This window comes from Hyla sarda, chromosome 7 (genome assembly GCF_029499605.1).
Source record: "Hyla sarda isolate aHylSar1 chromosome 7, aHylSar1.hap1, whole genome shotgun sequence".
NCBI classification, from domain to species: Eukaryota; Metazoa; Chordata; class Amphibia; order Anura; family Hylidae; genus Hyla; species Hyla sarda.
Window position 1 is genome coordinate 177,009,648 of NC_079195.1, and position 19,191 is coordinate 177,028,838.

The 19,191-nt window shown below is 46.8% G+C and overlaps 1 protein-coding gene across 9 annotated transcripts in view; it reads left to right on the forward strand.

The window, feature by feature from the left end:
* LOC130282764 (proto-oncogene tyrosine-protein kinase receptor Ret-like) overlaps nucleotides 1–19,191 on the forward strand; it is a 597,601-nt gene that overhangs the window by 291,713 nt on the left and 286,697 nt on the right. For all 9 annotated transcript variants that reach the window (XM_056531399.1, XM_056531400.1, XM_056531401.1 and 6 more), the window contains one exon: nucleotides 16,439–16,516. In XM_056531399.1, the coding sequence (XP_056387374.1) occupies nucleotides 16,439–16,516 (78 nt within the window). The remainder of the gene's footprint in view (nucleotides 1–16,438; nucleotides 16,517–19,191) is intronic.

Here is a 19,191-nt window from a genome sequence, read left to right on the forward strand (position 1 = left end):
GCAAGAATCGTAGTCAGGGGCAACGGCAGGAGGTCTGGAACACAGGCTAGGAACACTCAAGGAAAGGCTTTCTCTGGCACAAGGGCAACAAGATCCGGCAAGGGAGTGCAGGGGAAGTGAGGTATAAGTAGGGAGTGCACAGGTGGAAACAAATCAAGCTAATTGGGCCAGGCACCAATCATTGGTGCACTGGCCCTTTAAGTCTCAGAGAGCTGGCGCGCGCGCGCCCTAGAGAGCGGAGCCGCGCGCGCCAGCACATGACAGCAGGGGACCGGGACGGGTAAGTGACTTGGGATGCGATTCGCGAGCGGGCGCGTCCCGCTGTGCGAATCGCATCCCCAACGGCCATGTCAGTGCAGCGCTCCCGGTCAGCGGGACCGACCGGGCGCTGCAGGGAGAGAGACGCCGTGAGCGCTCTGAGGAGGAGCGGGGACCCGGAGCGCTCGGCGTAACAGTACCCCCCCCCCTTGGGTCTCCCCCTCTTTTTGGGACCTGAAAATTCTTTAATCCGGAAGACATCTGAGGACCCGGAGACCGGAGTAGCTTCCTCTAGGCATTTCATTTCAGAGGGTCCAAGGTAACGTGGTCCCAGATAAAAACTGGGGACACGGAAGCGGATATACTTGGCGGAGAGCCACACAAAAACAGGAGGAGCTCTTCTCTTTTTTCCGGCAAGCTTCTTCACCCGGGATGAGGCTAGTATGAGGAATTTTAGAGTCTTTTTCCAGACGGTGGCGAAGCCCCGGGAAACCTCATCAACCGCGGGCACACAAGAAGGCGTGGGGGTGGGGAGGGAGGGAAGAGGGTCAAGCTTGGCACGGGGCAGAGTGTTAACAGGACGGGGGCTGTGAGGAGGAGACACAGCATAGTCCAGATAGGCCTTGGGGAGACCAGGTAAAGGAGGAGACACAGAGGTTTGACTGACGGGACTGGGAGCAGACGTGAGGCATTTTCTGTGGCAAGAAGCACCCCAGCTCATGATCTCCCCGGTGGTCCAGACAAGGGTAGAGGAGTGGCGTTGGAGCCATGGCAGACCGAGGAGGAGTTCAGAGGAGCATTTGGGCAAAACAAAAAGTTCCATGCTCAAGAGCAGGGGTTCTGTGCGGTAACGCACAGTGCAGTATAGAAGTAAATCTTTCTTTCTGCGGCGAGTCCTCTCTTCAGGGGTCAGACGAGACCGATCCACTTGCATAGCCTCCTCAGCGGGAGGCACAGGGGTGGATTGGAAAGGATACTGTGAGAGAGGTGCTCCGAGCGGTGTGGCACATGGCAGGGCCTTCCCAGGCAGGAGACCACGGCAGAGTCTAGAGTCCCCATCAAATTTGTCCGGCAGGGACAAGCAGGGGTTAGGAGCGGCCGGTCGCTGCGGAGGAGTTGCAGGAGCCGGCGGAGGAGATGGTTGTTGCTGTTGCAGCTGCTGTGTCTGAGACTGAAGTTGCTGTATCTGCGGCAGCAGCTGCTGTATCTGTGACTGAAGTTGCTGTGTCACGGTGGTCAAGTATGCCAGCTGGTGATTTCGTTGGGTGATCATTAGGGATTGCTGGGCAATCACCGTGGAAATGTCGGCAAGACTTGACAGCGGCACCTCAGCGGAATCCATGGCCGGATCTACTGTCACGATTCGGCAGGCAGGAGGTGGATCCTCTGTGTCAGAGAGGGATGGCGTGGACCGTGTCGGTGGACCGGTTCTAAGTTGCTACTGGTTTTCACCAGAGCCCGCCGCAAAGCGGGATGGTCTTGCAGCGGCGGTAGCAACCAGGTCGTAAACAAATCAAGCTAATTGGGCCAGGTACCAATCATTGGTGCACTGGCCCTTTAAGTCTCAGAGAGCTGGCGCGCGCGCGCCCTAGAGAGCGGAGCCGCGCGCGCCAGCACATGACAGCAGGGGACCGGGACGGGTAAGTGACTTGGGATGCGATTCGCGAGCGGGCGCGTCCCGCTGTGCGAATCGCATCCCCAACGGCCATGTCAGTGCAGCGCTCCCGGTCAGCGGGACCGACCGGGGCGCTGCAGGGAGAGAGACGCCGTGAGCGCTCTGGGGAGGAGCGGGGACCCGGAGCGCTCGGCGTAACATGTGTAATACCTTCTTCGTGCATATCCAACCATAGTCACAAGGTGGGTGGTCTGCCTAGATTTAAGAGAAGCTTCTAGAACTGATTATAGAAACAGTGAAAGGTCACTTGAAGTGGTTCAGTCTCCTGTCCTCGGTGAGGTGGGTCCTGGTCCTCCCGCCATAGTAAACTATGGCGGGAGGACTTTGCTCTGTGTCTAGCTACAGAGTGGGCCATATGTCATTGCCTGGTAAGGTGGGTACAGGTGTGTCTCCAGTTTTGTGGGGGTTACCTGTGTCTGACACAGAATAATGAAATTGATGTAGGCTGTGTATACCCATGCCACTTAGGTGGGCACAGGGTGTGCCATTTTTCTTCATTGGGTCTGGAAGGTGTTAAATAGATAACTGAGGTGCTGACCTGGACAGCACAGGAAAGGAGGTTTCTGGACACAATAAGAAGAATAAAAAAATAAAAATGTTTAATTTTAAAGGTTCCCTGTAAGTTCATGTTTCTCCACCTTTGAGGAGATATAGAGAGAGAAGGTGGGAAATTAAAGGGGTTATCCACTCACTATAAGGTGACTTTAGTACTTACCTGCCAGACAGTAATGGACATTGTTAGGATTCCTGCTTGTCTTTGGGCTAAATGGCTATGATGTAATTCCACTATAACGCTGTGGATTTCTTTTTGTGAAATGGCTATTTCCTGTTGCAGTTCCCTCTCTTCAACTACAAGTCCCAGAATTCCTTGTTTGTAAGTGTGAGGTCCCCCACCCATTGAAACAGAGGTGTGCTGACTTCTGTGCTGTGCTGTAATCAATAGACCAATGTTTTCTAACCAGGGTGCCTCCAGCTGTTGAAAAACTACAATTCACTGCAGAATGATCTCCTTCCCACCCAGCAGTTGTTCCATCCATTGAAGCAGACAGGCTTGGGCCGCACTGCAACCTGGGAAAACCTGATACAACACCCATTTTGTATGCTGTTAAAAATAAACATTGTGACAAAGATCACATAAGAATTGCGAGACCACCATCAAACACAGGTACATCTACGATATCATAGCTTTATAGCTCCTGTAGAATAGTAAAAAAAAATCCTGGAATACCCCTTTAAGAAAGTTGATAGTAGGAATTTAGTGAAAGATAGAATTGCTTATGGAGACACTGTCCATAAGAGATGAATAAAGAATGCAGATGAAAGATGAATTCTGGGCTTCATCTAAACGTGTAGGTTATGGCCAGAGATGAGAATTAAAGGGGGTTTTGGGGCACAGAATATTGATGTCACACTTGTAATTATAATTACACTTATACCCTTCTATTTAAATGTTTTTTGTTTGTTTTTTATTGGGGATTGTATTTAGATCCCATTGTCCTCCAAGACCTTTAGCAGAAATACATTTTATTTTTCCAGGCTGCTTGTATTATGTTTAACCAGAGTAATTTTAATCACACATAATATATGAAGAAATTATATTTCAAGATTATGAGATTTCCAGGATGCCGTATTATGATATCTTTTCTCATGTGTGTATGGCACTAAACAGGAGGTCTGGACACTTTACCAATAATTGATATTGGCCCCTCGTGTTTCTGCAGAGGTTTGTAACTGGAAACCTGATCAGCAGCATGTTACAGAGCAAATGTGTATGCATTGAATTGTACCGAGGAAAATAAATCCTACTTAAGTAAGTGAATATCAAATAAAAGAGGAAAAATACATTGCAAGAGACACTTCTCAAGTAGAAAGCTCGCCACAGCAAAATAGAAACAGATAGATATCAAAGTACATAGCTGCTAAACAACATGTATACAAGAAGTAAAGGTACTGTATACAAGAAGTAAAGGTGTGTATTTATATTGTAGATGTTATAGTCATTTCAGTAAGGGTATATTCACACAGCCGAATTTCCGCTTGCTGAATTCCACTTCAAAGTAAAACCCATAGACTTCTATGAGATTCTGCACTCCCTTTCACACTTCTGAATTTCCGCTAGAGGAATTCCGCAAGTGGAAATTCAGAAGTGTTAGGCTAGGTTCACACTACGGAATCTCTGGGCAGAATTTCTGTTGGAGCTTTAGCCGGCGGCACTAAGACCGCACAGACTGCGATGCCGTCCCCATAGATGTCAATGCATTTCTGGGTGGATCTTTTGGGAGATCTGCTCAGAAATGCATTGACATCTATGGGTACAGCAATGCAGTCTGCGCGGTCCTAGTGCTGCCATTTTGATCTCCGTCAGAAATTCTGCCCAGAAATTCCACAGTGTAAACCCAGCCTTAATGTGAGTGCAGAATCCCATAGAAGTCAATGGGCTTTGATTTGAGTCGGAATTCCGCAAGCGGAAATTCTGCCATGTGAATAGGCCCTTAATATTAGAGCACTTTGTGTAACATCTGCAGTCAAAAGTTGTGTGTTTACCCTATAAAGAGAACCTGTGAAAGAATTATGTTTTTTTTATGTATTATAATATACTATCATTTAAAATGTCTATTATAAGCCTTTGTATTCTTATGTAGGGGAGCATGTCTATCAGCCTCAAGAGACATGGCCATGTAATAAGGCCCTATGTATTTGGACAAGCCACATCCATAGGCGTGTGCACAGGGTGTGCCGGGTGTGCCTGGGCACACCCTAATGAAGCCTCAAACTTGAGGCTCTATCACCTCCGTGCTGCACTTCCTTGCCGTGCATTTGTTCAGGCCTGTCGCTACAGGACAGGCAAACCAAGCAATTGCTTGGGGCCCTGAGCTGGTCCGGGGCCCCAAGCAGAGCCGTTGCTTGTTGTGCCGGGCCGTCCTCCTGCCCCTATCACGGTTCAGCAGCTCGCCCTGTTGGCTGGCCGGGCCAGCAGTGCCAGAGTCTGGGGAGGGAGAGAGGAGAGCAGAGACTAAAGCCGCTCCTATTGTTGTGCCCGGCTCACCCCAGATTAACCCCTCCCCCCCCCAGTAGGCAGGTGGTACCCCCAGATTAACCCCCTCCCCAGTAGGCAGGTAGTACCCCCAGATTAATCCCCTCCCCCCCCCAGTAGGCATGTAGTACCTCCATGTCTATTTTGCTTGGGGCCCCAAAATTCCTTCAAACGTCCCTGCATTTGTTTCCCTGCCGTTCCAATCCTCCTACACTATGCGAGCGATACCCCTGCACAGTGAAGGATGGACATGCTCCTCCTCCAGACCTCCCCTGTAGCATGCGCGGCGCGTTCCATGACGTCACGTGGAGGCAGAGTCACGGCAATGCAAGGGTGAGGCACAGCGAGGTGGTTACTGTGCAATACCAGCGGCATTACTCTCGGTATCCCACTCTCCCAGAACGTCTTACGGCAGCCAATATCTGCTAGAGGTGATTTTTTCATTTTTAAATCATTGTGTAATTATTGGTTATATAAATGGAAAGGCCTGCGCAGCTGGCCTGTAATTGTGGGAGGAGCGGGATGACTATAAAACTCACGGCTCTCCTCCCTTCAATGACGCCGTGGGTTCTTCGCTTGAGGGTTGTCACGTGATGTCGGCAGGAAGTGGAGTCACGTTCCCACCGGTCAGCTGACTGCACGAGTCAGCTGACAGGAACCTCGCTTCAGCCGGCATGGGGGGGGTAAGTGGCTGTGGCTGACCGGGGGTAACGCTGGCGGTTCCCGGACTCCGGAGGTGAGCCGGAGTTCAGGGAAACCCTTGGTCAGCCCAGCCCCAGGTTATTGTATTACATATCTGCATTCGCCGGTAGCATTTTACGGTTTTCAGCTGTATATGATTACTTACGGCTTGCTGCGCATGTATATGGCTAATTTGTTATGCGAACAGCCTCCTGCACGAGCATATCATTACCGCATTAGGTGTACGGCTTGCTGCGCATGTATGTGTTCTCTTATGGCTTGCTTTATTATGTGTTCAGCCTCCTGCACGTGCATTTCATTACCGCACTATGTGAACAGCCTCCTGCACGTGCATATCATTACCGCACTATGTGAACAGCCTCCTGCACGTGCATATCATTACCGCACTATGTGAACGGCTTGCTGCACATGTATACGATTACTTTGTTATGTGAACTGCCTCCTGCACGTGCATATCATTACTGCACTATGTGAACAGCCTCCTGCACGTGCATATCATTACCGCACTATGTGAACTGCCTCCTGCACGTGTATATCATTACCGCACTATGTGAACAGCCTCCTGCACGTGCATATCATTACCGCACTATGTGAACAGCCTCCTGCACGTGCATATCATTACCGCACTATGTGAACGGCTTGCTGCACATGTATACGATTACTTTCTTATTTGAACCGCCTCTTGCACATGTATATCATTGCCGCGCCATGTGAACGGCTTGCTGCGCATGTATATGATTACTGCATTGTGTGATCAGTCTCCTGCACATGTATATCATTACTGCTCTATGATTACTGCATTGTGTGAACAGTCTCCTGCACATGTATATCATTACTGCTCTATGATTACTGCATTGTGTGAACAGTCTCCTGCACATGTATATCATTACCGCACTATGTGATAGGCTTCTTGCATATGTATTTGATTGCTGCATTGTGTGAACAGTCTCCTGCACATGCATATCATTATCGCACTATGTGTTAGGCCTCTCGCACATGTATTTGATTGCTGCATTGTGTGAACAGTCTCCTGCACATGTATATCATTACTGCACTATGTGTTAGGCTTCTTGCTCATGCATATCATTACCGCACTATGTGTTAGGCTTCTTGCACATGTATATGATTACCGCACTATGTGTTAGGCTTCTTGCACATGTATATGATTACCGCACTATGTGTTAGGCTTCTTGCACTTGTTTATCATTACCGCACTATGTGAACAGTCTCCTGCACATGTATAACATTACCGCACTATGTGATCAGTCTCCTGCACATATATATCATTACCGCACCACGTGAACAGCCTCCTGCACATATATATCATTATCACATTTTGTAGTTCTGTGCTGCGGGGAGGATCTATATGTGTCTCCCGTATACTGAGACTCGCACACCTTTACACTCAATCGGACTCACCGCTCCGCCCCACCCTGTGGGCTTATGCTTCACCCCCACAGCTGCCAATCTGGTCAGTCTAAGGCACGCTACACCAACAGCTGCGCTCACTTCTAACCTTTGTCTCTTAACTAACTTCCTCACAGTTTTCTTTTCATTTATTTATATTTCTGTGTTTCCGGGCGGTGTGCCTCCAGCTGTTGTGAAGCTACGATTCTCACTTATAGGAATCATGCCGTAGGGTTCATGCTGTACACATCCTGGTACCCATGCACGTTGGTAGGATTCATGCCGGTAACATTTATACGCCACACACGCTTTTAGGGTTCATTCGTTCTCTACGCACTTGTAGTTTTATACCGTACACACACTTTTAGGGTCATACTGTACACCCCCTTTGTAAGGTTTATACTGCACACACGCTTGTAAGATTCATACAGTACACACTTGTAGAGTTTATGCCGTTTACTTGCCTAGAGGTTTCATACTGTGCACTCGCTTGTAGGATTATATTGTACATTCACCCTTAGGGTTCATGCTGTACGCTTGCTTGTAGCATTCATACTGCACTCACACTTGTGCATAGTTCGGGGGTGCATGCTTGTAGCATTTACTCTATACACACGTTTGTACATACTTGTAGCACTATGCTGCGTACACACTTATAAGGTTCATGCTGTACACAGTACACACTGTACACACGCTTGTTGGATTCTTACTTTACACGCGTTAGGATTATGCAGTACATTCGCGGTAGCTTTTATACGGTACACTCGCTCGCATAATTCATAAAGTTCATGCGGTGCATACCAATGTAGCATCCATTCTGTACACATGCTCGTAGGTTACGTGGTATACACGCTTGTACTCGCCTGCAGGGTTCTTACTACACACGCTCTTGTAGGAGTCATGTTGTACACACTCATAGGATTCATACTTTGTACACGCTCATACGAGTCACACTGTACGCACGTTTATAGTATTACATGGCCCACGCTCATAGGATTACTACTGAGTATGCACTCATAAGGTTCGTGCTGCACACCCGCTCGCAGGACCTGTATCACGCATGTTTGGAGGGTTATATTACTCGGGTGCACGCGGGAATCAGGCTGCGTGTGCACTCGTGGCATGTGTTCTGTACATGCACTTGCGCTATTTGTGAAGTTCGTACGCCCGCAGTTTTGTGCAGCGCACATGCTCATACAGCACATGGGGTGTGGCCCTGTACGCAGGTATGTGGTTATAATAGTTACTACTTGCCGGCATATTCTCTGCCATCAGGTCGTGGTTAGCTTCAGGCATTCACTGGTGGTCTATACGCGTTTATGGTTGGCCCGAGTATAGGTTCATCAAGTTGGTGGTATAGCCATGCTTAGCGGTTTACGACAGTTTCACACGTAGTCGTTCTGCACGCATTTTTATATAGGCAGGGTGATACATAGCAGTTGTCGCTGCTCACACATATTCAGAACGACTATTACACGACGCACAGGCGGGGCTGACCCAATAAACCGTTGCAGACGGGGTATGTCTCATTATCGTTGGTACTGACATGCCTTCTGAACGACACTGACACTACGCATAGGTGGTATTTACCTGTTAAGCCTGTCATGTTACAGAAAAGGTACGTCGCATAATTGTTATGACTGACACGCCACACATAGGTGATGTATACCCATCATGCCTCCCACGCCTGCAGGGAGTACGTTGCACGGTTGTTACTGACACGCCTTCAGAACAGCAATAACGCCACACGTAGGTGATAAGATTTGTTTTATTATCCAAGTAATCACCTCATGAACCTGACACGTCTTCAGGTTGTGTTTACTTGTGTCGTCGGTGCACCTCTTTTACGATATAGTCACGTTCTCAAAATCGGAATTCACGATGTTTTGGGTTGTAATGGTACTCGTATGAACTTTCGCACTTACCACTGGGCACACACTTATCTAGACTCAGTTACGCATATAATTCTCGTCCGACACATCTTCGCATACTTTCCCTCTCTCCTGGTTTAAAGAGTTTCTTATTGTTGTCCAAGTAATCACCTCATGAACCTGACACGCTTTCAGGTTGTGATTGCTTGCGTTGTCGATGCGCTCCTTTCTCTGTGTAGTCATGTCCCAAAAATGTACTTCATGGTGTTCTAGGTTGATATGGTACTCGTTTAACGTTTCGCATTTGTCACCGGGCGCATACTCGTTTAGACCCGGTTACGCATACGATTCTCGTCCGACACGTCTTCCCATACTTTCCCTCTGTCTGGTTTAAAGTGCCGTACATTGTTCTCCAAGTAATCACCTCATGAACTTGACACGCTTTCAGGTTGTGATTGCTTGCGTTGTCGATGCGCTCCTTTCTATGTGTAGTCATGTCCCAAAAAGGTGCTTCATGGTGTTCTAGGTTGATATGGTACTCGTTTAACGTTTCGCATTTGTCACCGGGCGCATACTCGTTTAGACCCGGTTACGCATACGATTCTCGTCCGACACGTCTTCGCATACTTTCCCTCTGTTCTGGTTTAAAGTGTCGTACATTGTTCTCCAAGTAATCACCTCATGAACCTGACACGTTTTCAGGTTGTGATTGCTTGCGTTGTCGATGCGCTCCTTTCTCCGTGTAGTCTCGTTCCTAAAGATGCTCTTCAGGGTGTTCTAGGTTGTTAAGGTACTTGTATAACGTTTCGCTCTTGTCACCGGGCACATACTTGTCTAGGTCCGTCACGTATACAATTCTCACCCGTCACGTCTTCGGATACTCTCTCTCTGTCCTGGTGTTAGACGGTCAGCCATGTTATAGATAAATGAGCTTGGCTAGACGGTTAGTTTGGCTGTCCCTACTACATACATTTACTTTCACATGTGCTCACGTTGAAGGAGTCCAGTATATTGCAGCAGATGCCTTGTCCGCAAATACGCAAAAATTTATGGTACGGCGTGGAACTCGTTTTCCAAATCCAAGATTTCAGTTCCCTTCCTATTAGCATATGTCGGGTTTTGCCATTCCACACTGCATTTATCCCACAATACTTTTAAGAGTTATCTAGCCGGTATCCAACACCATTTATCCTTGACCAATACCCGTAGTTACTCCATACTCTCTTCTCGCTTGGTGAAGTCCGCTCTGAAGGGCATCCTTGAGAAGGAAGTCCCTCGCAGCCCAGTCAGACAACCAATCACAGGCAACGTGTTCAGGCAGTTGTCCGACTTGTTAGACTCCACACCATTGGGTATCCGTGATAGCCTCACATTAAAAGCGGCCATGTACCTTGCCTGTTATGGGTTTCTCAGACCGGGTGAGTGTACAACTCGGACCATTAACGCGCCCTATCCTAAGGTCAGTCAGCTGTCACATGTCTCTGATCATTTCGAGCTGTCCCTCAGTCAGACCAAGACCTCGTCACCGGGTCAAACTGTGGTTGTTCGGTTTTCCCCACCGTGCACAAAGGGTGTCCTGCCACAGTCCTCCGTGAATTGTTGAATGCCTGTGTAACCTATCAGCTGACGACCTTTTACTCCATTTCAGGTCCAACCCGCTAACTACTTCTCAGTTCATCAAACATTTACGCATTTCGGTCAGGTCGCTGGGAGGAGTCCCGACTTCATTATCCGGTCACTCCTTCCGTATTGGCGCAGCTACAGCCAATTCTAAGCACGGGGTCCCAGCCCACGTAATCATGAAATTAGGATGTTGGAAATGCGGATGCTACATGCAGTATATCCCTAACCCTCGCAAAGAAATGGCTAGCGCATTCCAGTCTCTTGTGTTGTAATCCGCAATAAACAAATGTTTGTTTAAATCCGGGTTTTGCCCTCTTTTCCAGGCATATTCTTTACGCCGCAGTTATGGCACACTCCAAACTGCTTAGTTGAGGTTGATAGATTATTGGTTACAGTTGGTTGTTAGGTTAGTATTAGGGTTTTACGCATTTCAGTCATGTAGCAACGACCACAAATGGAAAGGCCTGCGCAGCTGGCCTGTAATTGTGGGAGGAGCGGGATGACTATAAAACTCACGGCTCTCCTCCCTTCAATGACGCCGTGGGTTCTTCGCTCCCACCCGCCCCCCCCTTCTTTTCATTCCATCACACTTACCACAGGGTATGCCCTCTTTTCCAGGCATATTCTTTACGCCGCAGTTATGGCACACTCCAAACTGCTTAGTTGAGGTTGATAGATTATTGGTTACAGTTGGTTGTTAGGTTAGTATTAGGGTTTTACGCATTTCAGTCATGTAGCAACGACCACAAATTATTATTATTATGATAGTGTACGCTAGCACTACCATCTTTCTATGGATTCTCTAGTTAGTCACCCTAATGTTTTAGTTTAACAGCTTTAATGATAACAGCTATTGTTTATTTATTTTAGATATATTTTTCAGATTTTATTTTTTTTCCTCAGCCATGTACACTAAGAGGTTATTTCTTCTTCCTTCATGCTGCATTTTTATGTCATTTACACATTCATTCAGCCTCAGTCAGACCCAACTGTGTCACATATTAAAGGGGCAAATGGCTACCTACTGATAGTTTAGATTCAAATACAGATTGTTCTGATTTATTGTTTTAAACTTGCCTGATACTTCATATTGTTCACACAGAGCACCTGACCTGCAATTCATATAGAGATCATGAGCAAATTGTGCAGGTCTGTTTATGTATGTGTGTATGCAAGCAAGAGTCTATTTTTGTGTGTGTGTGTGTGTGTGTACGCACACGCGCGGCGTGAGTTTGTGCTTTAGGGTGCACACGCCTATGGCCACATCAGGAGCCATTGTTACAGAGCATCTTTTCTATTTGGCACACAGGGTCTTAGTACTAGTCCTGAATTTCTTACACTCTCCATCTTTTCTATCTCACTTGCTGATCTAACTGCAGAATAGTGCCACATTAAAGTGGCTGCTGATTGACATGTACTGTAAATCCTATTATAATAATGGACAGTAGTGTAAGGCCTTTAATAACCTGCCACCTTTGTATAGGCAGTTCTTTGGTTGACATATTTTTACATGCCTTGTTGTCATATTCAAGTGGATGGCTCAATATTCAAGGGAGTTGGACAGTAGTTTTCAAAACTACTGACAACCCATTACAGTGGTCAGAGAAAAATATTGTTTAATCCCTTAAGCACCCATTTGGGCCTTAAAGGGGTACTCCGCCCCTAGACATCTTATCCCCTAGCCAAAGGATAGGGGATAAGATGTCAAATCGCCAGGGTCCCGCTGCTGGGGACCCCCGGGATCACCGCTGCGGCACTGCGCTATCATTACTGCACAGAGCGAGTTCGCTCTGCACGTAATGAAGGGCAATACAGGGGCCGGAGCATCATTACGTCATGGCTCCGCCCCTCATGATGTCACGGCCCGCCCCATCAATACAAGTCTATGGGAGGGGGCGTGGCGATCGTCACGCCCCCACCATAGACTTGCATTAAGGGGGCGGGCCTTGATGTCACGAGGGGTGTAGCTGTGATGTAACCATGCTCCGGCCCTTGTATCGCCCATCATTACGCACAGAGCGAACTCGCGCGGTGCCGCAGCGCCAATCCCGGGTCCCCAGCGGGACCCCAGCAATCTGACATCTTATCCCCTATCCTTTGGATAGGGGATAAGATGTCTAGGGGCGGAGTACCCCTTTAAGGATTTTATTTTAGCATTTTCATTTTTTCCTCCTCGCCTTCTAAAAATCATAACTCTTATATTTTCATCAACAGACTAGTATGAGGGCTTGTTTTTTGCGTGACCAATTGTCCTTTGTAATGACATCACTCATTATATCATAAAATGCATGGCACAACCAAAAAAATACTATTTGTGTGGGGAAATTGATAAGAAAACCACAATTTTGTTAATTTTGGAAGGTTTTTTTTTCACGCTGTACACGTTACGGTAAAATATGTTTTCTTTATTCTGCGGGTCAATATGATTAATATGATACCCATGAATACATACTTTTCTATTACTGTACCGCTTATAAAAAAACGCAAGCTTTTTAACCAAATTAGTGCGTTTAAAATTGCTGACCTATAACTTTTTCATTTTTCCATATAACCTGTGGTATGAGGGCTCATTTTTTGCGCCATGATTTTGATACCACATTTGCATATGTAAAACTTTTAATACATTTTTTATCAATTTTTGGTGGGGGATAAAATGCTATAAAAAAGCAGCAATTTTGGCCCTTTTTTTTTTTTTTTTTTTTTACATTCACGCCGTTTACCATATGGGATAATTAACAGTATACTTTAATAGTTCAATTATTTGCACACGCGGTGATACCAAATATGTTTATGAAAAAAATGTTTTTACACTTTTTGGTGGGAAAATGGGGAAAAGGGATAATTTACATTTTGATTGGGGGAGGGGATTTTTCAAATTTTTTTTTTACTAAGTCTTTCCTTTTTTTACTTTTATTTTTACACTTTTATAGTCCCCATCGGGGACTATTTATAGCAGGGGTCTCAAACTCAAATTATCCGGGGGCCACTGGAGGTAGCAGCTGGGTGAGGCTGGGCCACATGCGCCCATTACATATAATGCCCTCATCATATGCTCCTCATCATCCACCAGCAACACCCTCCACCAGCAGTAGCACCCCTATCATCCACCATCAACCCCCCCCCCCATTCCCCCTACCCCGTGTGGTAATAGCATGAGCTGACGGATGATGGGGGTGCTACTTCTGGGGGTTCCCCACATTAGGTAGGCAGCAGGTTCTCCACATTAGGTAGGCAGCAGGTTCCCCACATTAGGTAGTAGCAGGTTTCCCACATTAGATAGGCAGCAGGTTCCCCACATTAGGTAGGCAGCAGGTTCCCCACATTAGGTAGGCAGCAGGTTCCCCACATTAGGTAGCAGCAGGTTCCCCACATTAGGTAGCAGCAGGTTCCCCACATTAGGTAGAAGCAGGTTCCCCACATTAGGTAGAAGCAGGTTCCCCACATTAGGTAGTAGCAGGTTTCCCACATTAGGTAGTAGCAGGTCCCCCACATTAGGTAGTAGCAGGTTCCCCACATTAGGTAGCATTTTCGATTACCCACCTCCCCCACGACTCACACACACACACACACACACAGACACACACAAACACCCACACATGCACACACACATAGACAGACAGACACACACACATGCACACACACATAGACAGACACACACACATATGCACACACACATAGACAGACAGACACACACACATGCACACACACATAGACAGACAGACACAAACACATGCACACACACATAGACAGACAGACACACACACATAGACAGACAGACACACACGCATGCACATACACATAGACACAAGCAGACAGACATCCACACATGCACACACACATAGACAGACAGACACCCACCCACAAATGCACACACACATAGACAGACAGACACACACATGCGCACACGCAGACAGACAGACAGACAGACACACACACACACACACATAGACAACCTTACCTGTCCTGCACTGCGCTCCTCCTCTCCGAAGTAGTGAAGAAAATTGTGTCTTGAAGCATTTTGTGTCCCGAATAGCTGAGGAAAGTGCTGAGTCACTGTGCTGAGTGCTGAGACACTGTGATTGCTTGATGGGGGGGGGGGGGGGGGGGGGGGGGCATGTGCAGTCTCTGCTCTGCTCAGGACACAGAATTGCTTCAAGACACCATTTTCTTCACTACATACCTGGCGTGGGCCACAAACTTTCGTTCCACGGGCTGCAAATGGCCCGCGGGCCGGGAGTTTGAAACTCCTGATTTATTGCAATCATTTGGTTGCTAATACAGTTCAGTGCTATGCATAGGACATAGCACTGATCAGTGTCATCGGCTATCTTCTGCTCTGGTCTACTCGATCTCAGACCAGAGCTGAAGATGCCGGGAGACAGACAGAGGCTGGTGAGGGGACCTCCAGCCACCATTACAGATGATCGGATCGCCGTAGCAGCGCAGCAGGCGATCCGATCATGCATTTTTCTGACCGCACTCCCACAGATGCCGTGATCTGTATTGATCACGGCATCTGAGGGTTAAAGGCAAACATCCATGCGATCTCGCATGACGGCCATTACCAGCGGGTCCCTGGCTGCTATCAGCAGCTGGGAACTGCTGCGCATGACCCGAGCATCGCACCGATGCTCATGGTCATGTACAGGACGTAAATGTACGTCCTGGTGTGTTAAGTACCACCGCACCAGGATGCACATTTACATTCTGCGTCGTTAAGGGGTTAATGTTCATTAGCCACCATGTCAAGTGCCCAGGAATCAGGGGCCTACTTGTTAAGTGTCCTTGCTAAGTGGTGAGAGCTTCCTCACCTCTCCTCTCAGCTAAGAGTGACAGCCGCACTGGATATTGACTGAATGTGGAATTAACAGCTGGGAGGTGAGGTCAGGAAAACTCAGTACAGGGAGCTCTGTGCACCTAACGACAAAAGCCTGCCTCCTGATCTTTTGCTGTGGAGGAGACTGGGACACAAAACAACATTCTTCTCGGTCATGCAAGTTGGATGACTAAAACCGAAAATTATATTTTTATTCCCCTTCCCCTCCTGTGTAAGTCAAAAGTGCTATTGTTCTGGTATTTTCATTTGGTCTTCACCACTGGAGGGTGGCACCACTATGTGATGGTACTATAGGGACACTCTGAAGGCTTTTTTAGATGAGGCATATATCTGAAAAATCTGCTCTTCCCTGGCATGTTCTTCTACACACTATCTGGCACATTTACTATTCCCTGCACCAGTACAGAGTGGCAAAATTGCACAATATTTTTATGCAAACTCAGGTCTTGCACATAATCTTTTGCACAAAATGGGAGTTTGCACAACCTATTTAAATTTTTTAGGAAATATGTGAATAGGGGAATGATTGAGACCCCCCTATTTGTATGGGTCCTGAATGACAGATACTCATTAGAAGGACAGCAGTTCTAACCTTACAGTTTTTTTCTTCCTAAACAAAATTAAAAAACACAAAATATTAAGAAGTGCAATTCAAAGTTGACATCACTGATGGTGGCAGTAGATTCTTCTTCTTCCTCTTCTTCTTCCTCTTCTTCTTCCTCTTTTTCTTCTTCCTCTTCTTCTTCCTCTTCCTCTTCTTCTTCCTCTTCTTCTTCCTCTTCTTCTTCCTTTTCTTCTTCTTCTTCTTCCTCTTCCTCCTCCGGCAATAACCAAGGAATATTTCAGTTACATAGAGAAGTGGCAGCTGCTGATACACTTTGTTTGGCCGGGGATCCTCTTAATCTCGGTGGTAAATGCATTAGGCATACGTTGTTAGAATCCTTTATAATGACCGTAGCTAAAGCCTAGTTGGTGTCTAAGTACCTTGCAGTTCTAATGATATCTTATACTCTTTGCATTTATTTTTGTAGGCTGGAAAGATCATCCTTATTTATCGGAAGTCCCCGCACAAAATATTATGCAGATTCTTAATTTGGAGCATCTTGCTGGTAAGTTCCTATAAAGTTCCCCTTGAAAAGTAATAAAACACTTTATATATATATATATATATATATATATATATATATATATATATACATACAGCAACAGAATATATATATATATATATATTATATCTAATAAGATGGTCATACATGTGACAATAACTAACTGTTATAGAAGAACTTTTTTGCCCATATCATACACACATATCATCACTAGTCATTCAGCACCAGTTAATTCTTTATTTAATTAACTAATTCTAGCACAGCTGCATTTATGCTTCCAATACTATAATTTGGTCACGTGATTATCAGTTTGACTCACAGAAAATCACAATGTTAACATGTCAAATGGAGTTCAAGTCCTGGGTCAGCTGACATCCTGTGAACTACAGAATGACATCTTCACCTACCAGATCCCATCATACTATTTCCCAGACCCCTCCCCACCCAGATCTGTATACTGTTACTACCTTTAATAAATCAGAATATATAGTGGATATCTGTGCTCAAGAGTGTGTATGCACTTGAAACATATAGATATACACCTCTCCTGAGGTGTTCACACTGGTAGCCTCTGGTATCTGCACCTGGTCTAAGCTGCTGCAGTGCTTTACGTAGTTGCAGATATCACGTCACATCGCCGGTCAGCCAATAACTGGCTGCGGCAATGTCCCGCCCTAGTCAGTGATTGACTGAACAGCGATGTGACACGGCATCTGTAGCTCCTTGAAGTACTGCAGCGCCTGAGACCAGACTGTGATACCAGAGGATATGAGGAGAGAGAGAAGTGAGTAAAAGCTTTTTTTTGTTTTATTGTGCAGTCTGGGCCCATAGGTTAAATAATATTTTTTACTGGACAACCCCTTTAAGCTGGCCATGCATGTGGGACCTTGATCGTTTGTTGGGATGATTTGTACATGAAATCCCATCAGCAACAAGCAAAGCTAAAAAGGCAGATCACTGTGATCAAAACTTGTGCTAAGTGGAAAAAGAGCCATTAAATTCAGTGAACATGCTGAACACTATTTTTTTAAAAGCTAACCATGGCTGCAATATCCAACATGGCCGATCACATTTGGCAGGCATTGGTGTGCTATTTACCAATAACCATTATCTTATGTGCATGGCCAGATTTGCATATAGTGCCCTATTGTTTAGGCCTGTGATACAGAAAAACACCTGTTTACCCTTATGATATGACCCATTCATGACATCATTTGTAGTTGACTTAAAGTGTAACTGTCATTATTAAGATTTTTTAAAGGGGTTTTCCAGTAAAGGGGACACCATGCAATCTGCGGAACAGGACCCCAGCTCTGTACGTTCTGTACAGCGCGCACTGTACTTAATTTGAATAGGAGCACCGGAGATGCATGAATGATGGACTCTCATGCGTTGTTCCTCCATGATGATAATGCACTGAGCCACTGTGTTCTTAATGTACTGTGCCACCATGCTTAAATGTACTGTGCCACATGCTCCTAATGATCTGTGCCACAATGCCTCAATTTATTGTGCCACCATGCCCTAATGAACTGTGCCACCATAATCCACATGATCTGTGCCACCATGTTCTACGTCAACTGTACAACCATGCCCTTATGAACTGTGCCACTATGCCCTAAAGAACTGAGCTACTGTAACACTCATATTTCCGAAGACAGGAACCCCAGTGGATGTGGATCCGCTGGACCTGTGTGGCAGATGACTCGGACTGTACCAGGGAGCAGAGTCTAAGGTGCCACTGGTTTTCACTGGAGCCCGCCGCAAAGCGGGATGGACTTGCTGCGGCAGGCAGCACCCAGGTCGCTACCCCTGGCATGGCTTGACCACACAGGCGGCTGAGGAGATGTGAGGCACAGGAGGGATAAGACAGCTTGTAGTCAGGATAGCAGAAGATCAGGGTAGATGGCACAGTAGTGCAGTCAGGAACATAGCAAATGGTCAGTAGGCAAGCGAAAAAAGGAGCAGGTCACGGAGCAAAGGATCAGATACACGGCAAGGCAATAACAGGAATGCTTTCTCTTAGGCTCAAGGCAACAAAGATCCGGCAGGAAAGTGAGGAGGGTGGAGGAATTTATCAATGAGCCACAGGGGAATTATACTAATGAGCGCACTGGCCCTTTAAATCTTAAAGCTCCGGCGCGCGCGCCCTAGCGGACGAGGACACGCGCTTCAGAGCAGAGAGGCAGAGGAAGGGGCAGGAGAAGCACCAGGTGAGTGACGGACTGGGGCTCGCATGCAGGCGTGTCCCGCGATACAAGTCCCAGCCCCGCTGGCAGCAGCAGGTAATGGGACCATGCGATCATGGTCAGCGTGTGCGGCCGGAGCGCATAACATAACAGCTACCATGCTCCTAGTATATTGAGCCACCTTGCACTTAATGTACTGTGCGACCATGCCCTAATGAACTGTGCCACCATGCTCCTAATGTACTGTGCCACCATGCCTTAATATACTGTGCCACCATACCCCTAATAATCTGTGTCACCTTGCCCTAATGATTTGTGCCACCATGCCCTAATGTACTATGCCACAATGTCTGATGAACTGTGCCATCATGCTCCTTATGATCTGTGCTGCTATTGTGCCGGTTCACTTGGCCCCTATTCATCTGCGCCAACATGCCTTTGATGAACTATTCCACCATGCCCTTAATGATCTGCGCCACCATGCCCTTA